This window comes from Canis aureus, chromosome 5 (assembly GCF_053574225.1).
Source record: "Canis aureus isolate CA01 chromosome 5, VMU_Caureus_v.1.0, whole genome shotgun sequence".
Classification (NCBI taxonomy): Eukaryota; Metazoa; Chordata; class Mammalia; order Carnivora; family Canidae; genus Canis; species Canis aureus.
The window spans coordinates 59981938-59997644 of record NC_135615.1 but is presented as its reverse complement, the minus strand read 5'-3'; the positions used below and the strand labels follow the sequence as shown (position 1 = coordinate 59997644).

Below are 15707 nucleotides of genomic sequence, written 5' to 3'. Positions count from 1 at the left end.
CCTCCCACTAAGCAGAACTTACATTCCATACTGTTATGCGTAAGTAGGCTGGGCACGCCAAAAAATCAAGACAAGACTCAGGTCCAAATGATGGTGCATTGCCACTGAGCTCTCCTTTTTGTTTTTCTGGAAGGGGCTTAAGACAACAGCTGAGCCATATACCCACGAGTAGGACACCCGAGCCAAGGAACCGGGTGTGCCTAAGCAATTAACATTTAGCTGAGAGGGAAGCATACAGCAGAAGCTGTTGGTTGTAGCTCTGACGACCAGATCTGACCCTTCATCATGTCAATGTTCTAGCTGCAACTGAGGAATGCCAGTAGGATGGGAAGACCCATCATAAATCACCACTAACAGAAGCTCTGGATACCCTACCCAGAAATGGAAAGCCAATAGTTAACAGGGCTACTGAGGATGGCTACTGTTACTGAGCACTCTGTGCCAGATCCCACACCAAGTACCTAATCCAGATTCTTTCACCCTCACTAGAAAGTTGGTATCATTATTCCTATTTATAAGGATGAAATGGAGGCCTAGAGAGATTAAGGACCTTGCCCAACTGACCCAGCTAGTAAAGGTCTGGTTCTAAGTTCATAACCACTACAGTATATCCAGGGAAGGGGGAACTATGCTTAGTTCCCAGGGAGAAGCAGAAGCAGTGAAGGAAGCCTTGGGCAAAAGCGGCTTGTCTTGGGTAGAAAGGAGGTAGCCAGAAGGGAAGAACAAGGTGGAGAGTGGAAGGAACAAGGATGCAAAGAGCTGGCCCAGGTCACCTCATTTGGGGACCAACTTCCAGTCTGAGGGACACCTGGGTGGCTCAGTGGTTGAGCATCTGCCTTCAGCTCAGGGTGTGATTCCGGGTCCTGGGATTGAGTCCTGCATCAGGCTCCTACGGCTATGTCTCTGTCTCTCTGTGTCTCTCATGAATAAATAAAATCTTAAAGAAAAAAAAAAAAAAAATATGAGCCTGAAGCCAGCTGGTCTCTCCTCCTTGGTCCTGAGACCAGGGAAGGCATATGAAAGCAGATTGCCAGTCACTTCTCCAGGTCCAGTCACATCACCTCCCCTGCTTTTTATGATGACAAATGGATATTTTGAATTTTATGCTTTCTCCCCACCAAAGTGGGTAACAGGGCTGAAAAGTAGAAGTGGTTCAGAGGGTATAGTGGGACACAGGATAGATAATCCAGAAAGAACTGGCAATAGGCTTTCTCCCCTGCCTGGTTTAAGAGCTGTACGAATACTACCACTCAGGACAATGCAATCAGTTTAAAGCAACTCCCCCATACACACTTTGTCTTTAGCCTTTACTACCTAGTTATAAAACCCCAATTAATTTATTAAGGTCCGAGGGCTGCACTTTAGGGATTAAAGCAGTCCCTGTTTTTCCTCTATCCTTCTTTGGGTTTGAACCACACTGTCTATACCAGATGCTTTTCAAGGCTGCTTCCTCTACCAAGGAGACCAGGTCCTGCCCTGCTAGTCACGGTTCTACAGGACGTGTGTCTCCATTCCTCTCCATACCTCTACACCATCTCCATTCCTCTCCATATCTCTACACCACCAGGAACAATGAACATGATGACAAGATCACCAATGACTCTCAGCCTCTCCTGTGACACCACAGATTAGAAATCTCCATCTGAGGAGCCTCAACTTTAATACAATCTAGCTGTTATAGTAGATGGGGAGGGAGGTGGGAATGCAAGATCCAGTAAGGGAAAAGCAAGATCTTGTTCCCTGACAGGTGGATTAGCTTTCAAGTTAATGTACAGTTTTAATCCCTATAACCTTTTTCCCCAACAAAAACAGAGGCCATGAGGCATAGTGATGGCTTAAAAGTCAAACCACATAGAGATGGTGACTCTGACTCCTCAGTCTGCCTCCAAAATGATACGAAGTTGCTCTGGTAAGTGCTGTAAGAATGACAGCACAATCGCAGGAACAATGGAGCAGAGAAGCAGAAGGTGCCTACACAGTTTTACCTAATGGTACTGTTTGTTAGGATGGAGCTGATATGGCTGTGCTGCCAGTCAGCAACAATTAGCATAAGTGGCCCTGGAAAAAGGAAGGATTTACAAGGCATCACTTACGGGTGAAGGGAAGCCACCATCTGCTACTGGGCACCAGAGTGTCACTGCACTGGAAGGGGAAAAGCAGTGGGTTGGAGGAGATCCAGGGGCCTCTCTGCCCACATTAAAAATGAGTAGCTGCTCTGCCTGCCAGCATCACAGTGTCAACACATTCTGTGTGTGTCTCTCTCTGTCTCACACCCAAAGAAGTAGAAACAATTGACGTAGGAGCCCAGAGGAAGAGAGAACTGTACAGACTCATTCTCCTGAAGCAGAGGAGCCTACGGGTTTTTTTGTTTGTTTTTAAAGCCCATGCCTCCCTCTATCCTTAAGGCCTTCATACCTCATCTCCCTCTGCCCTGAAGGGAGAGCCTCTGCCTCCCTTTGCCTGCCTGCCTTCTCTGTATCTCTAGGTCTTGGCTGCTCACAGCCTTGAAGCTGCCCTGTGTGGGAAGGAAGAGGAGCAGGGGGGAGGAAAGGACAGGGCAGCACCTTTGGGCCAGAAAGGGCTCCCACAGTTAGAAGCCCCAACTATAAACGTACCAAACGGAGAGGGGCCTCGACACAGCAGAGTCGAGTCAGATAATGCAGATGTGTCCCAATGGTTGGCACTCAGGATTCCAGATGCTACTAGAAATAGGTCATCTTGTCTATATCCCTACCAGCACTTCTGCTTTCTGGCCATGATGAAATAAGATCTATGTTTGTCTCCTTAAGGTTTAGGGTCTTAGGTGGCATTGAATGGGGGGAGGAGAAGGAGAAGGAAGAATAAAGAAAAACTTCACAATGAGTGACAAGCGTTAAGTGACACCCCCGGCAGATGTAGTTTATAATCTTTACTTAATCACACAACATCAAGAATTGGTTAGTTCCAAAGGAGCGCACCAGTTCATCACCTGGGCCCCTCCTCCCCCCACCCCCTGACATGCTCCACAACGCAGTACAACCACATGGTGTGTTCAGCTAGAATCGAAAGTTTAAATGATACCTGTCCAATAACTGCCCTTGCTTCTCTGTGCTGTCGGGCAAGAAAAAAAAAAGAAGAAAACAAGAAGCAACACAATCCAAACACTTGGCACACCAGCGGGTGCCTGTGTTCCCAGGGCATTTTCAGTGGAATTTCTGCTGAGCCCGGGCCCCCACCGCAGCAGTGAGGAAGGAGGTGGCAGGACAGGTTTGGACATCTGCACTGGAGTAGAAAGAAACCAAACACAAGCTGGGCCACAGGTAGATTCTGGCACACTTTTAGATAAGGTTAAAAACGTCATGGTGTGCACAGGAAGCGGGCAAAGGAGTTCCAAGGGAGGTAATACCCGGAGGCAGAACGAACCATCCGGTCTACTCTTGGGCAGGAGCTCTGAAGGACACAGGAGCTAGGGGGCCTCGAGGAAGGTGTTGGTTCGGAAGATGGAGGAGACAATCTTGCCAGTGGCGTTGATAGTGCCTTCACTGTCTGAGCTGGACTCAGAGTCACTGCTCCCGGAGTAGGCGCCCAAGCCTGGGAGGATGCCGATGCAGACTGCAGCGGACGGGCAGTGGATGGAAGGGGCACTCAGGGATGTGCTGCCAAGAGACACGCAGGACGGGGCTTCTGCAAGACAGGAGGAAGGGCTGTGATTTCACCACCTTTCCCAGAGCTGGCAGCGTACTTTCCATGCACCAGGCACTTCACGCACTTCACCCGGCGCTTTACAGTGAAGGCCTGACCACCGTATGAAGGCAACACTACTGGCATCCACATCAGGTGGCTCCATGCCTTTTTACCATTGCAAAAACTGAAGCCATGCTCAGAGAACATTTTAAGATGGTGCAGAATGTGACCAAGTGGCTAGGGTTCTTTCTGTCCTGGGAAACCCAGAGCCACTGCAGTACCTCAGGGATGGGAAACGCCTCAATCTAGGGAATGTGGGGACTTGATGGTGAAAGGAAAAATTAAGGCCCCTACTCCACCTTTCTCATTGCCTCCAAATGTTTCCAGCCTCAATCACTACGACAACCTGATGTGTAGGTAACCTCCATTTTACTGTGGAGGGAAGCCAAATGACTAGGCCAAGGTTAAAGGCCAGTTAGAGTAAAAAATGTTAAACCAAATAGGAATCAAAAAAATTGGGACACCTAGGGGATCCATGGGTGGCTCGGCAGTTTAGCGCCTGCCTTCAGCCCAGGGTGTGATCCTGGAGTCCCGGGATCAAGTCCCGCATCGGGCTCCCTGCAGGGAGCCTGCTTCTCCCTCTGTTCTGTCTCTGCCTCTGTCTCTCTCTTTCTGTCTCTCATAAATAAATAAAATCTCAAAAAAAAAAATTCAGCATTTGAAAAAAGCATAAACTTGGGAGAATAAACAATCTATAAGGAGGTAACGTATGGAGAATATGCATCTTCATATGTCGCTGAGGAAATGCAGGGCAGTTTGGCCACGTCCTTCAAACTTAAATAGGGTACAAATGAGAACACTCCCTGTAGCACTGTTGATAGCAGCAACCAAAAGGTTAAGAGGGGATCTATTCAACCATAAAGAAGAGTAAAGCCTCTGTTTTCTGGTATGGAATGATCTCCAAGATACTATGCTCCATGAAAGAGGCAAGGGTATGTGTAAGCTACGGTCTGTGGGGAGGGGACATACCCAAAGACACGCATGATAACAACTGAGTCAATATATACAATTGCCTTGGGGAGGTCAGTTGAGTGGCTGGGGAACAGAGGAGACTTAACTTTTTACTCCATTTCTTTTTTCTGTTTTGAATTTCCTATTGTGTGCATATACTACCTCAGATACTTTTTTAGAAAAGTAAAGCAAAAGTTCAAAGAGCATCATCATCTACTTAGAGAGGAATAGTGTCACATTCTCTAACCCCAAGGGTGTCCCTGTGTTACAGCCAGGAAGGCTATAAAAGAATGGACAGTCTAATGATGAGGACTGCTTGTCTTATTCTCTAACTGTAAGCCTCTTGAGGGCAAGGGCTCTTTTTTCACCTCTCTGTCCCCTGGGCATTCAGCATGAGGCCTCGCACAGAGCAGATCAGTATTCACGATGTGTTAAAGACATTTTACCAAATTTCATTACAAATAGCTAAATTTAGGGGTGGTAGTGGTGAAAACTAAGGACAAAACATCAAACCGTATACCATTCATTACTTGAACATTCATTGATTATTTTCACATATATAGTGACACTTTCAGTATTCTATTAGAAATATTTGGTTGTTTAAAAAAAAAAAAAAAAAAAGCCTGGTATAAGGGTATGAATAGTCACTCAGAAAAGTAATTTATGTGAAGCTGTTCAATGAGATGTCATTTTATTAAGTATTTCAAGGACCCTCCCGAACAATCTAGATTCCAGCTCAGGTCATGATCAGGTCATGAGATCAAGCCCTGCATTGGGCTCTACGTTCAGCAGGAAGTCTACCTGAGAGTTTCTCTCTCCTCTGCCTCTCCCCCCCTTAAATGAATAAATAAATCTTAAAAAAAAAAAAAAAAGAAACAAAACCAAAGAATCTGGACCACGGTGGCATCAGCAGAGTTTAAGCCAAAAGACCAAATCTCCCAATAATCTAGGTTTCAAGAAAGAAAAGAGACTGCAATTCTGACAAATTTCATTCCAAAAATAGTTACACTGTCCAAAGAGAACAAAATGGTGCCCTCTGATCTCACCCATTTGGTGAAGTTTCCTGCCAACTTCTGCATTTGCAAGACCACGCTGTCATACCAAATTAATACCGAAAATTACTAATAGAAAATGTTCTTGGGATTCAAACAGATGCGTGACTTGAGAGTCAATGGGACCAACTGTGCATTCATTCACTGGCTCTGCTTGGAGCTTAAGTCTGAGCTTCCAGTGGGGGAAGTCTGAATCTCTACTAGGGTCACAGAAGTATCTTCTGGGAGGACTAAAGGGGCAAAGCTTTCTACTGCCAAGGACAAGACTCTCAAGCAAGCTTTCAGGAAATATTCTTCCTGTGGGGACTTAGCTTCCAGCAAAAGAGGATATTTCATGTCCAGCTGTAAGAATGCTGCTGTGAGAATGGAAGGGGATGACAAAGATTTTAAAAGGTGGCTCTGAAACATGGTGTCTGCCTGAGATAGTTTAAAAAAAAAAACCACACAAGTTTTCCTTTCTACCGACTGATGCGAATAATTCCTACAAGGAACCGAGTACCAGATACAGGGCTACTGGCTAACTAGTTGAAGTACATTTAAGATTTCTATAAAGTTTTATATACGTATGTGTACACAAACACAATATACACTTAATCCTACTTAAGCAGCCAGTTTAAAAGTTTTCTATACATTAAAAAGACATCAGTGAAATGGAGCTCCTATAAGAATATAAACTGGGATAACTTCTTTTCAGGGTAATTTTGCAATATTTATCCTTTTTTTTTTAAGATTTTATTCATTTATTCACGAGAGACACAGAGAGAGAGGCAGACACATAGACAGAGGGAGAAGCAGGCTCCTTGCAAAGAGCCCGACCCCAGGATTACAACCCTAGCCAAAGGCAGATGCTCAACCGCTGAGCCACCCAGGAGTCCCAGTGGCTTTTTTTTTTTTTTATAGATTTTATTTATTCATGAGAGAGAGAGAGAAACAGAGAGAGACAGAGACACAGGTAGAGAGAGAAGCAGGCTCCATGCAGGAAGCCTGATGTGGGACTCAATCCCGGGCCACCCAGGTGTCCCACGGCAATATTTATCTAAATTACAAATATATATCCTCTCTGCCCTAGTAATTCTTTTAAGTATTTAACTTAATATATCATGAAAGTGACAAATGATGCACATACAAAGTTAAATACCATAACAGAGAAAAAATGGAAACAATCTAAATATTCATCATAAAAAATAGGATAGGGGTACCTGGTGGTTCAGTTAAGCATTCAACTCCTAATTCTGGCTCAGGACATGATCTCAGGGTCATGATATCGATCCCTGCATTGGGCTCTAGGCTTAATGAGGAGTCTGCTTGAGATTCTTTCTCTCCCCCTCTACCCCTACCCCTACCCTAACTTGCATGAGAGCTCTTTCTCATAATCTCTTTCTCTAAAATAAATAAATTTTTTAAAAAAATAGAACATAAGGAAACCTTGGTGGCTCAGTGGTTGAGCAACTGTCTTTGGCTCAGGTTGTGATCCTGGAGTCCTAGAATTGAGTTCCACATCAGGCTCCCTGCAGGGAGCTGGCTTCTCTTTCAGCCTATGTCTCTGCCTCTCTCTCTCTGTGTCTCTCATGAAAAAAATCAATAAAATCTTTAAAAATATATAAAATAAAAAGGAAGAACTTCTTATAGGTCAAATGAGACATGATAGCCCATTGTAAAGATGCCATATGATAGCAATATTCCCAGATTGATCACCAGATTCAAATAATCCCCATCAAAATCCCAACTGCCTTTTTTATTGAAAGTGACAAGTTGATCCCAAAATTCATATGGAAATGCAAGAGACCTCGAATAACCAAAATGACCCTGAAAGAGAACAAAGTTGGGAGGACTCATACTTCCCAATTTCAGAACTTGCTACAAGACTATAGCAATCAAGAAGACTGTGTCGTAAGGGCATAAGGACAGAAAACATAGATCAACGGAAGAGAAAAGAGAAGTCTAGCTTAAATAAACCCTTTGGGCACCTGGGTGGCTTCAGTTGGTTAAGCGTTTGGCTTCTGCTCAGGTCATGATCTCAGGATTCTAGGATTGAACCCCACATCAGGCTCTCTGTTCAGCAGGGAGTCTGCTTCTCCCTCTCCCTCTAACCCTCCTCCCCAAGTGTACTCTCACTCTCTGTCTCAAATAAATGAATAAAATATTTAAATTATTAAATTTAAATAATTTAAATTATTAAATTATTTAAATTTAATAAGCAAACCCATACATGTTGGTCAACTGATTTTCAGCAAAAGTGCCATGAAAGTTCAGTTTTGAAAAAATAGTCTTTTCAACAAATGTTGCTGGGTCAACTGGATATACATACAGAATGAAAAGAATCCCTACTTCAAATCATACACAAAAAATAACTCAAAAAGGATCACAGGGCACCTGGGTGGCTCAGTGGTTGAGCATCTGCCTTTGGCTCACGTCATGATGCCAGGGTCCTGGGATCAAGTCTCACATCAGGCTCCCCATAGAGAGCCTGCTTCTCCCTCTGCACATATCTCTGCCTCTGTGTCTCTCATGAATACATAAACAATTTTTTTAAAAAATGGATCAGGGCAGCCCCGGTGGCTCAGCAGTTTAGTTGCCGCCTTTAGCTCAGGGTGTGATCCTGGAGACCCAGGATCGAGTCCCATGTCAGGCTCCCTGAATGGAGCCTGTTTCTCCCTCTGCCTATGTCTCTGCCTCTCTCTCTCTCTCTTTCTCTCTCTCTCTCATGAATAAATAAATAAAATCTTTAAAAAGAAAGAAAAGGATGAAAGACCAAAATGTAAGAGCTAAAACCATAAAACTAAGAAAACATGTAAGTTTTCATGACCATGGATTAGGCAATGGTTTCTTAGATAGGACACCTAAAGCACAAGCAAAACAAAGAAAAAATAAATTAGATGTCCTCAAAATTTAAATTTTTTGTGCTCCAAAGGACTCTATCAAGAAAATGAAAATACAACCAGCAGTATTTGTAACACTGACAACTCAACAATAAAAAGACAAGTAACCCAACTTAAAAATAGGCTCAGGATTTGAGTAAATATTTCTCCAAAGAAGATATACAAATGACCAATAAGTACATGGTGCTCTCATCATTAGTCATTAGGGAAATGAGATAACATTTCATACTCACAAAGATGAACAGAATAAAAAAAGATAATACCAACTGTTGATAAGGATTTAAAGAAACTGGAACCTTCATATACTGCTAATAGAATGTAGAAATGGTGTAGCTGCTTGGAAAAACAATTTGACAGTTCCTCAAAAAGTCAACCATACAAACACAGTTACCATATGACCTAGAAATTCCATTCCTAGGTATTTACCTAAGAGAACTGAAAATAGTTGTTCACATAAAAACTTATACATGAATGTTCATAGCAGCATCATTCAGAATAGCAAAAAACAACCATTTGAACAACCCAAATGCCCATCAACTGATTACTGGACAAAACAAAATGCAGCATACCACACAATGGAATAGTAATCAGCTGTAAAAAGTGTGGATGCATACTACAACATGGATATTTTCACTATCATTGTAAAGTGAAAAGAAGCTAGAAACAAAATGCCACATACTGCATGATTTCATTTATATGAAATATCCAGAAAAGACAAATCCATAGAGAAAAGTAGGTAAGTGGTTGCCAGTAGCTAGGAAGAGGGAAGAATGGGCAGTCACTGTTAAGGGACATGGGGCCTCTTTCTGGGGTGATAAAAACGTTTTGGAATTAAATAGTGGTGATGAATACACATTCCTGTGAACATACTAAAAACCACTGTATTGTGTCCTTTAAAAACAATGAATTTTTATGGTATGTGAATTATATATCAATATTTTTGTAAAAGCCATATAGGCCAAATACAATGTATGTCTGATCCTTGCTTGGATTCTGATTTTTTTTTAATTTTCAAGAAAAAAAAATATGAGAAAATTGGGGAAAAAGAATACTAATTTGCTATCCAATAATATTTAGAAATTACTGTAATTATTTTAGGTGTGATGTTATTGTAATCATGTTAAAAAAAACAAAGAACCCTTATTTTTAGGGATACATATAGAAGAATTACTGACAAAACAATATAACGTCTGGTATTTGCCTCAAAACACTACAGCTGAATAGACATAAATAAGACTGGATAGGTGTTAAAAATTATTGAAGCTACATGATGGGGTTCATTATCCTATCTCAACCTCCAGCTATGTTTTAAGCTACCTATAATAAAAACATTTCTTAATTTTAAAAGAATATAATTGCTTATACATACATACAATAACTCTGGATATATACCTAAGAAATGTATAATACTGTTTCCCTCTGGAAAGGAGAATTGGATGGAAGAGGATATATATGTAGAAGGGGGACTCTTCACTCAATGTTCTTTTTAAAAGTAAATTCTAGGGGGTGCCTGCATGGCTCACTTGGTTAAGCCTTTGACTCCTGATTTCAGCTCACGTTCAGCTCCACACTCTACAATGGGCTCCACACCCAGCCTGTCTCTCTGCTTCTCTTTTTAATATTGTCTCTCTCCCTTTCCCCTTCTCACCCCATCTCCCTCTCTTAAAAAAATAAACTCTAAGAGCAAAAAGTTATTAGCAATAGCTACCATTACCGATGCTCAGCAGATATATTATTTTTCATTTTTAAAAGTTTTTATTTAGGGCAGCCCGGGTGGCTCAGCGGTTTAGCGCCTGCCTGCAGCCCAGGGCGTGATCCTGGAGACCCGGGATCCAGTCCCGCATTGGGATCCCTGCATGGAGCCTGCTTCTCCCTCTGTGTCTCTGCCTCTTTTTCTTTCTGTGTCTCTCATGAATAAATAAAATCTTAAAAAAAAAAAAAAAAGTTTTTATTTAAATTCCAGTTAGTTGCCAGATACATTATTTTAAAATATCCACTGTTTTTTGAGAGAGAAATAAATGTAAGCCCTCTTTTATAGATGACCCATTGAGTTTAGCACAGAGTCTCAATCCCACAGAGTCAGGGATAGAACTAAAAACACTCTTGAATTTCTCATCCCTGAATCAGCCCTCAGAACACTCACTTTTCACTTAAAACTTTGTGCCACTTAACACAGTGCCAGATTTTTTTTTTTAAAGATTTTATTTATTTATTCATGAGAGACACAGAGAGAGAGAGAGAGAGAGGCAGAGACACAGGAAGAGGGAGAAGCAGGCTCCATGCAGGGAGCCTGATGTGGGATTCGATCCCAGGTCTCCAGGATCACACCCTGAGCCAAAGGCAGGCGCCAAACCACTGAGCCACCCAGGGATCCCCACAGTGCCAGATTTGATTGCATACAAGTATTCACCAAAGAAAGTGTACTTCTGGAGACTATATTAGGCTTCTAGCCTCAATCCAATCCAACCATCAGCAAGAGCCAGGCATTCTACCTCTCACTGGTTGCCATCCAGGTGAAATCAAGAAACTTGACATTTGGGGGAGACAGAAAAAAACACTTTGTGAGCAGGGCTTTGGCTTTGTAAGTACTTCTGGGAGATCACAATTGTCATTTATCAAATTCCACTGGTTTCTACCATACTGGTTGGTAAGGCAGCTGACATACTGTTGGTTATAAGTCCTGCCTGGTAGAAAAAGGCTTGCTTAGAGATCCATGCATTCCTTCATAGATACAATGCAGTCCAGCCCTGTACTATGGTTCATGTGTATTATGAATAGTGAAATGGAAGCTGCCACCTACCTTGACTCTTGCCATCTGGGTCAGGGTCCGATTTCAGTCTTTTCACACTGTTGCCACTCTCTGAACTGTTAACAAAAAATATGGTAATTTGAGCTACTTCCAATCTCAGGGATTAAAACTTTGGGAATCAGGAGCTCCAATAACCATTCATATGGGTCTTAGGTAGCCTCAGAGAACTGGGGTAGTCTGAAATAAAAAGTCTTCATTTCAGGTTCTTGATCTCCTTTCAGTTATATTATTCTTATAAAGACAACTTAAACCCCTGGCCAATTCAAGGAGTGAAGCATTCTATCTTCAAGCAACACTTAAACTTCAGATTCTTTGTTGTCCTTAACATTCATCTTAGTTAGGATCACAGATAGATTTCAGGAATATACAGACACATTCATACATGACAAAAATTTAGTTAAGTTCTTAAACATGAACTCCTCCTCTTAGTGACATGCTGGAAATTCTGAAAGTTGGGGATCCCTGGATGGCTTAGCGGCTTGGAGCCTGCCTTCGGCCCAGGGCATGATTCTGGAGTCCCAGGATCAAGTCTCACGTCGGGTTCCCTGCATGGAGCCTGCTTCTCCCTCTGCCTGGGTCTTTGCCTTCTGCCTCTCTCTCTCTGTGTCTCTCTCATGAATAAATAAATAAAATCTTAAAAAAAAAAAAAAAGAAATTCTGAAAGTCACTCAAAAGACCTTCACTGAAAGACTAAGAATGTACTTCCCTTGCTGTGTAGCTTAGAAAAGGCATAATAATAATACCTCCAGATCCACCATTACTGCTAATATTTAGGGTAGTCAAGAAAAACATAAAAAGGGATCCCTGGTGGCTCAGCGGTTTAGCGCCTGCCTTCAGCCCAGGGTGTGATTCTGGAGTCCTGGAGTCCAGGGATCGAGTTCCACATTGGGCTCCCTGCAGGGAGCCTACTTCTCCCTCTGCCTGTGTCTCTGCCTCTCTCTCTCATTCTCTCTCTCTCTCTCTGATAAATAAATAAATAATATCTTTAAAAAAAAGAAGAAGATACTTCAACAAAGAAAAAACTTTTCTCAGAAGGCCATAATCACAAAAGGGTTAGTGAACAAAGAAACAAGCAAATAAAATCTAATTTGTGTATTAAACATGACCATACTAAAGTCCTGGGCCATAGTAGCATGTAAGGAAGAGGTGATTATAGCTAAAAGTTCTAAGATCCATGTATAATTTTGTATGGAAGTAAGAAGCCTATTTAACTTTAGGTTTTCCTAAGTAACTTCTGGCAAGTTGCAAGGTTAGCCACCAAAAACAGAATATATAAATCCAAACTAGTAGAAGGAAAATAACTGAACAAAAGATTATAATATTTTAATTTTTAAAAAATACAAAGAAAAAAAATTTTTAATTTAAAATCAATTTGCTAACATAGAGTATAACACCAAGTGCTCGTCAAGAAAAAATATTTTTAGGGATCCCTGGGTGGCACAGCGGTTTGGCGCCTGCCTTTGGCCCGGGGCGCGATCCTGGAGACCCGGGATCGAATCCCACATCAGGCTCCTGGTGCATGGAGCCTGCTTCTCCCTCTGCCTATGTCTCTGCCCCTCTCTCTCACTGTGTGACTATCATAAATAAATAAATAAAAATTAAAAAAATTTTTTAAAAAGACAAATAACATTAAGATAACAGAAACTATATCAAAAATCCTTTAAAAAAATCTAAGCCTACCTATAAAAAGAGATTAACATCCTAAATTTTAAATCAACTATTTAAGGGTGACAGGGTGACAGGCACTGAGGCGGGCACTTGACGGGATGAGCACTGGGTGTTATACTATATGTTGGCAAATTGAACTTAAAAAAAAAAAAAAATATATATATATATATATATATATATATATATATATATATATATATATAAATAAAATAACAGAAGTAAAACAAAAACAAACAACTTAAGACCCAGGAAGACTGAAAGGAAAAGAAAAGCAGAAGAGTTACTGAGGCAAATACTAACCAAAAAACGCTGAGCTACCTACAGAGTAGACTTTAAGACCAAGAATAGTGGCTCAGTGGTTAAGTGTCTGCCTTTGGCTCAGGTTCTGATCCCAGGGTTCTGGGATTGTGTTCTGCATCAGGCTCCCTGCAGGGAGACTGCTTTACCCTCTGCCTGTGTCTCTGCCTCTCTGTCTCTCATGAATAAATAAATAAAAATCTAAAAAAAAAAAAAAAAGACCAAAAAATATTACAGGACCTAAAGTAGATTAGTTTATAATGAAAAAAAGTTTAATTCACTATGAAGATATCACAATTCTAAACAGGTATGCTTCTAATTAAAGAGCTTCAAATATATATTCAACAGAATTCTTAAGAAAATTCAAGAAAACATCACTATAATGAGAGATTTCAAAATACTCCAGTACTGACAGAGCATGCAGACAAGTATGTAGAGACACAGAAGATTTAAACAATACAATTAAAAGCTTGTTTGGTTGTACCTACATAGAACTCAGAACAATTACAAAACATGGATTCTCCTCAAGCTCACTTGGACCATTCACAAAAAAATAACCTCAGGAATAAGTCATAAAGGGAATCTAAAGGAATTTCAAAATTAGTACATATAAACCACAATGTAATTAAAGTAGAATTCAACAACAAAAGACAAATATATCACAGACTCTTAAGACACAGCTAATTATAAAGCATTAAAATGTGGGGGGAGAAGGGGCCAAAACCTTAGAACCTATGAGATACAGTTAAATTACCTCAGTATGCTTGGAAACTTTAAAAAATGTTTCTAATTTATGAGCCAAAGAAGAAATCCTAATGGATATTTAAAAATATTTAGTTGGATGGGACACCTGGGTGGCTCAGCAGTTGAGTGCCTGCCTTCCGCCCAGGGCGCAATCCAGGGGTCCTGGGATCAAGTCCCATATCGGGCTTCCTGCATGGAGCCTGCTTTGTTCTCTGTCCCTTGTGGATAAATAAAATCTTTAAAAAAAAAAATTTAGTTGGCTATACAAAATTGTGTACAGTAAAAGCTGAGGAAGACTTAAGTTTTAGGTGCCTATAATTGAAAAGCTGAAAATTAACTAGGTATCTGACACTCATTTATAACAGAAATCGTAAAAGAATAAACTTGAGGGAAGTAAAGAATATCCCAAGGAAAGAAGATGGGAGAAATTAAGAAACTAGCCAAAATAAGGATAAAAGAATAATCCATCAATATTTGGGATGAAAAAGGAGATAATTATAGATACAAGAGCAATAAGAAAAATAAAAAAATACTAATGTTAGTGAATGCATTTGAAACAAGACAAAAATGGACAAATTCCCAGAAAATATAACTAAATAAAACTGACTCAAAAAAACATGGAGAAACTTAAACAGACCTATAATCACAAATTTTAGGAAGCAGGGATCAAAATGCTTATATAAAGAGTTCTACCAAATTTTCACAAAATAGAACATTACCATCTTACACAAATTCCTCCAGAGAACAGAAAAAGAACGCTTCCTAAATCCTTCTACAAAGCTACTTTTAACCTTCATATCAAAATCAGAAAAAAGCGGGGGGTTGGCGGGGGGAGGAACAGACAAGTCTTACTTACGAACATAGATGTAACAATCTATACAAAATATTAGCAAACCAAATCTAGTAGAGTTAAAAATAATTATACTATAGCACAGCATAGGGAATATAATGAAAAGACTGTAATAACATTTGGTAACTACACTTATAGTAAGCACTGAGCAATGCAGAGAATTGTTGAATCATGCTGTAAATCTGAAACTAATAACGCTGTATGTTAATTATACTTCAATTTAAAAAATATTTTTAAGTAACCCCAGCTTGGTAGTGAGGTATGATAACAGGAATATAACATTAGAAAAATCCTTAAACTTAATTTTTCACCATAACAGAGTAAAAAAAAAAAAATTTTTTTTATCAATTCAAAGGAAGAAAAAAGTTGACAAAATTAAGCCATTTGTGGCTACAAAAAAACTCTTCTCAAACTAAGGCCATAACTTCCTTAAAGTTATGGCCTTAAAAGATATCTGAAAAAACAAAAACAAGAATGATGAAAAGTTATAAATGTTCTGTCTAAAACAAGGACGTACATAGTAATTGTTCCTAACATTTTACTGGTGATCATTGCTGGTGCAGTAAGATAAGAAACAAAAGAAAAGGTGTAAGAGAATAAAACTGTCATTATTCACAGATAGTGACTCTATATAGAAATTTCAAAAGAAAAAAAAAAGAAATTTCAAAAGAATCCAACGATAAAAGTTAATAAGAGTATTTAAAGAATTATTGTTAAGGTTAATAAGAGCTGAG

At 40.3% G+C, this 15707-nt stretch overlaps 1 protein-coding gene across 6 annotated transcripts in view; it reads right to left on the bottom strand.

Moving 5' to 3' along the window:
* Positions 1-2893: 2893 nt before the first annotated feature.
* The window catches only part of PSME3IP1 (proteasome activator subunit 3 interacting protein 1), a 35135-nt gene continuing 22321 nt past the window's right edge, over positions 2894-15707 (bottom strand). For all 6 annotated transcript variants that reach the window (XM_077898347.1, XM_077898343.1, XM_077898342.1 and 3 more), the window contains 2 exons: positions 11406-11470; positions 2894-3663 (listed from right to left, as the gene is read on the bottom strand). In XM_077898347.1, the coding sequence (XP_077754473.1) occupies positions 3446-3663; positions 11406-11470 (283 nt within the window). In that variant the 3' untranslated portion in view covers positions 2894-3445. The remainder of the gene's footprint in view (positions 3664-11405; positions 11471-15707) is intronic.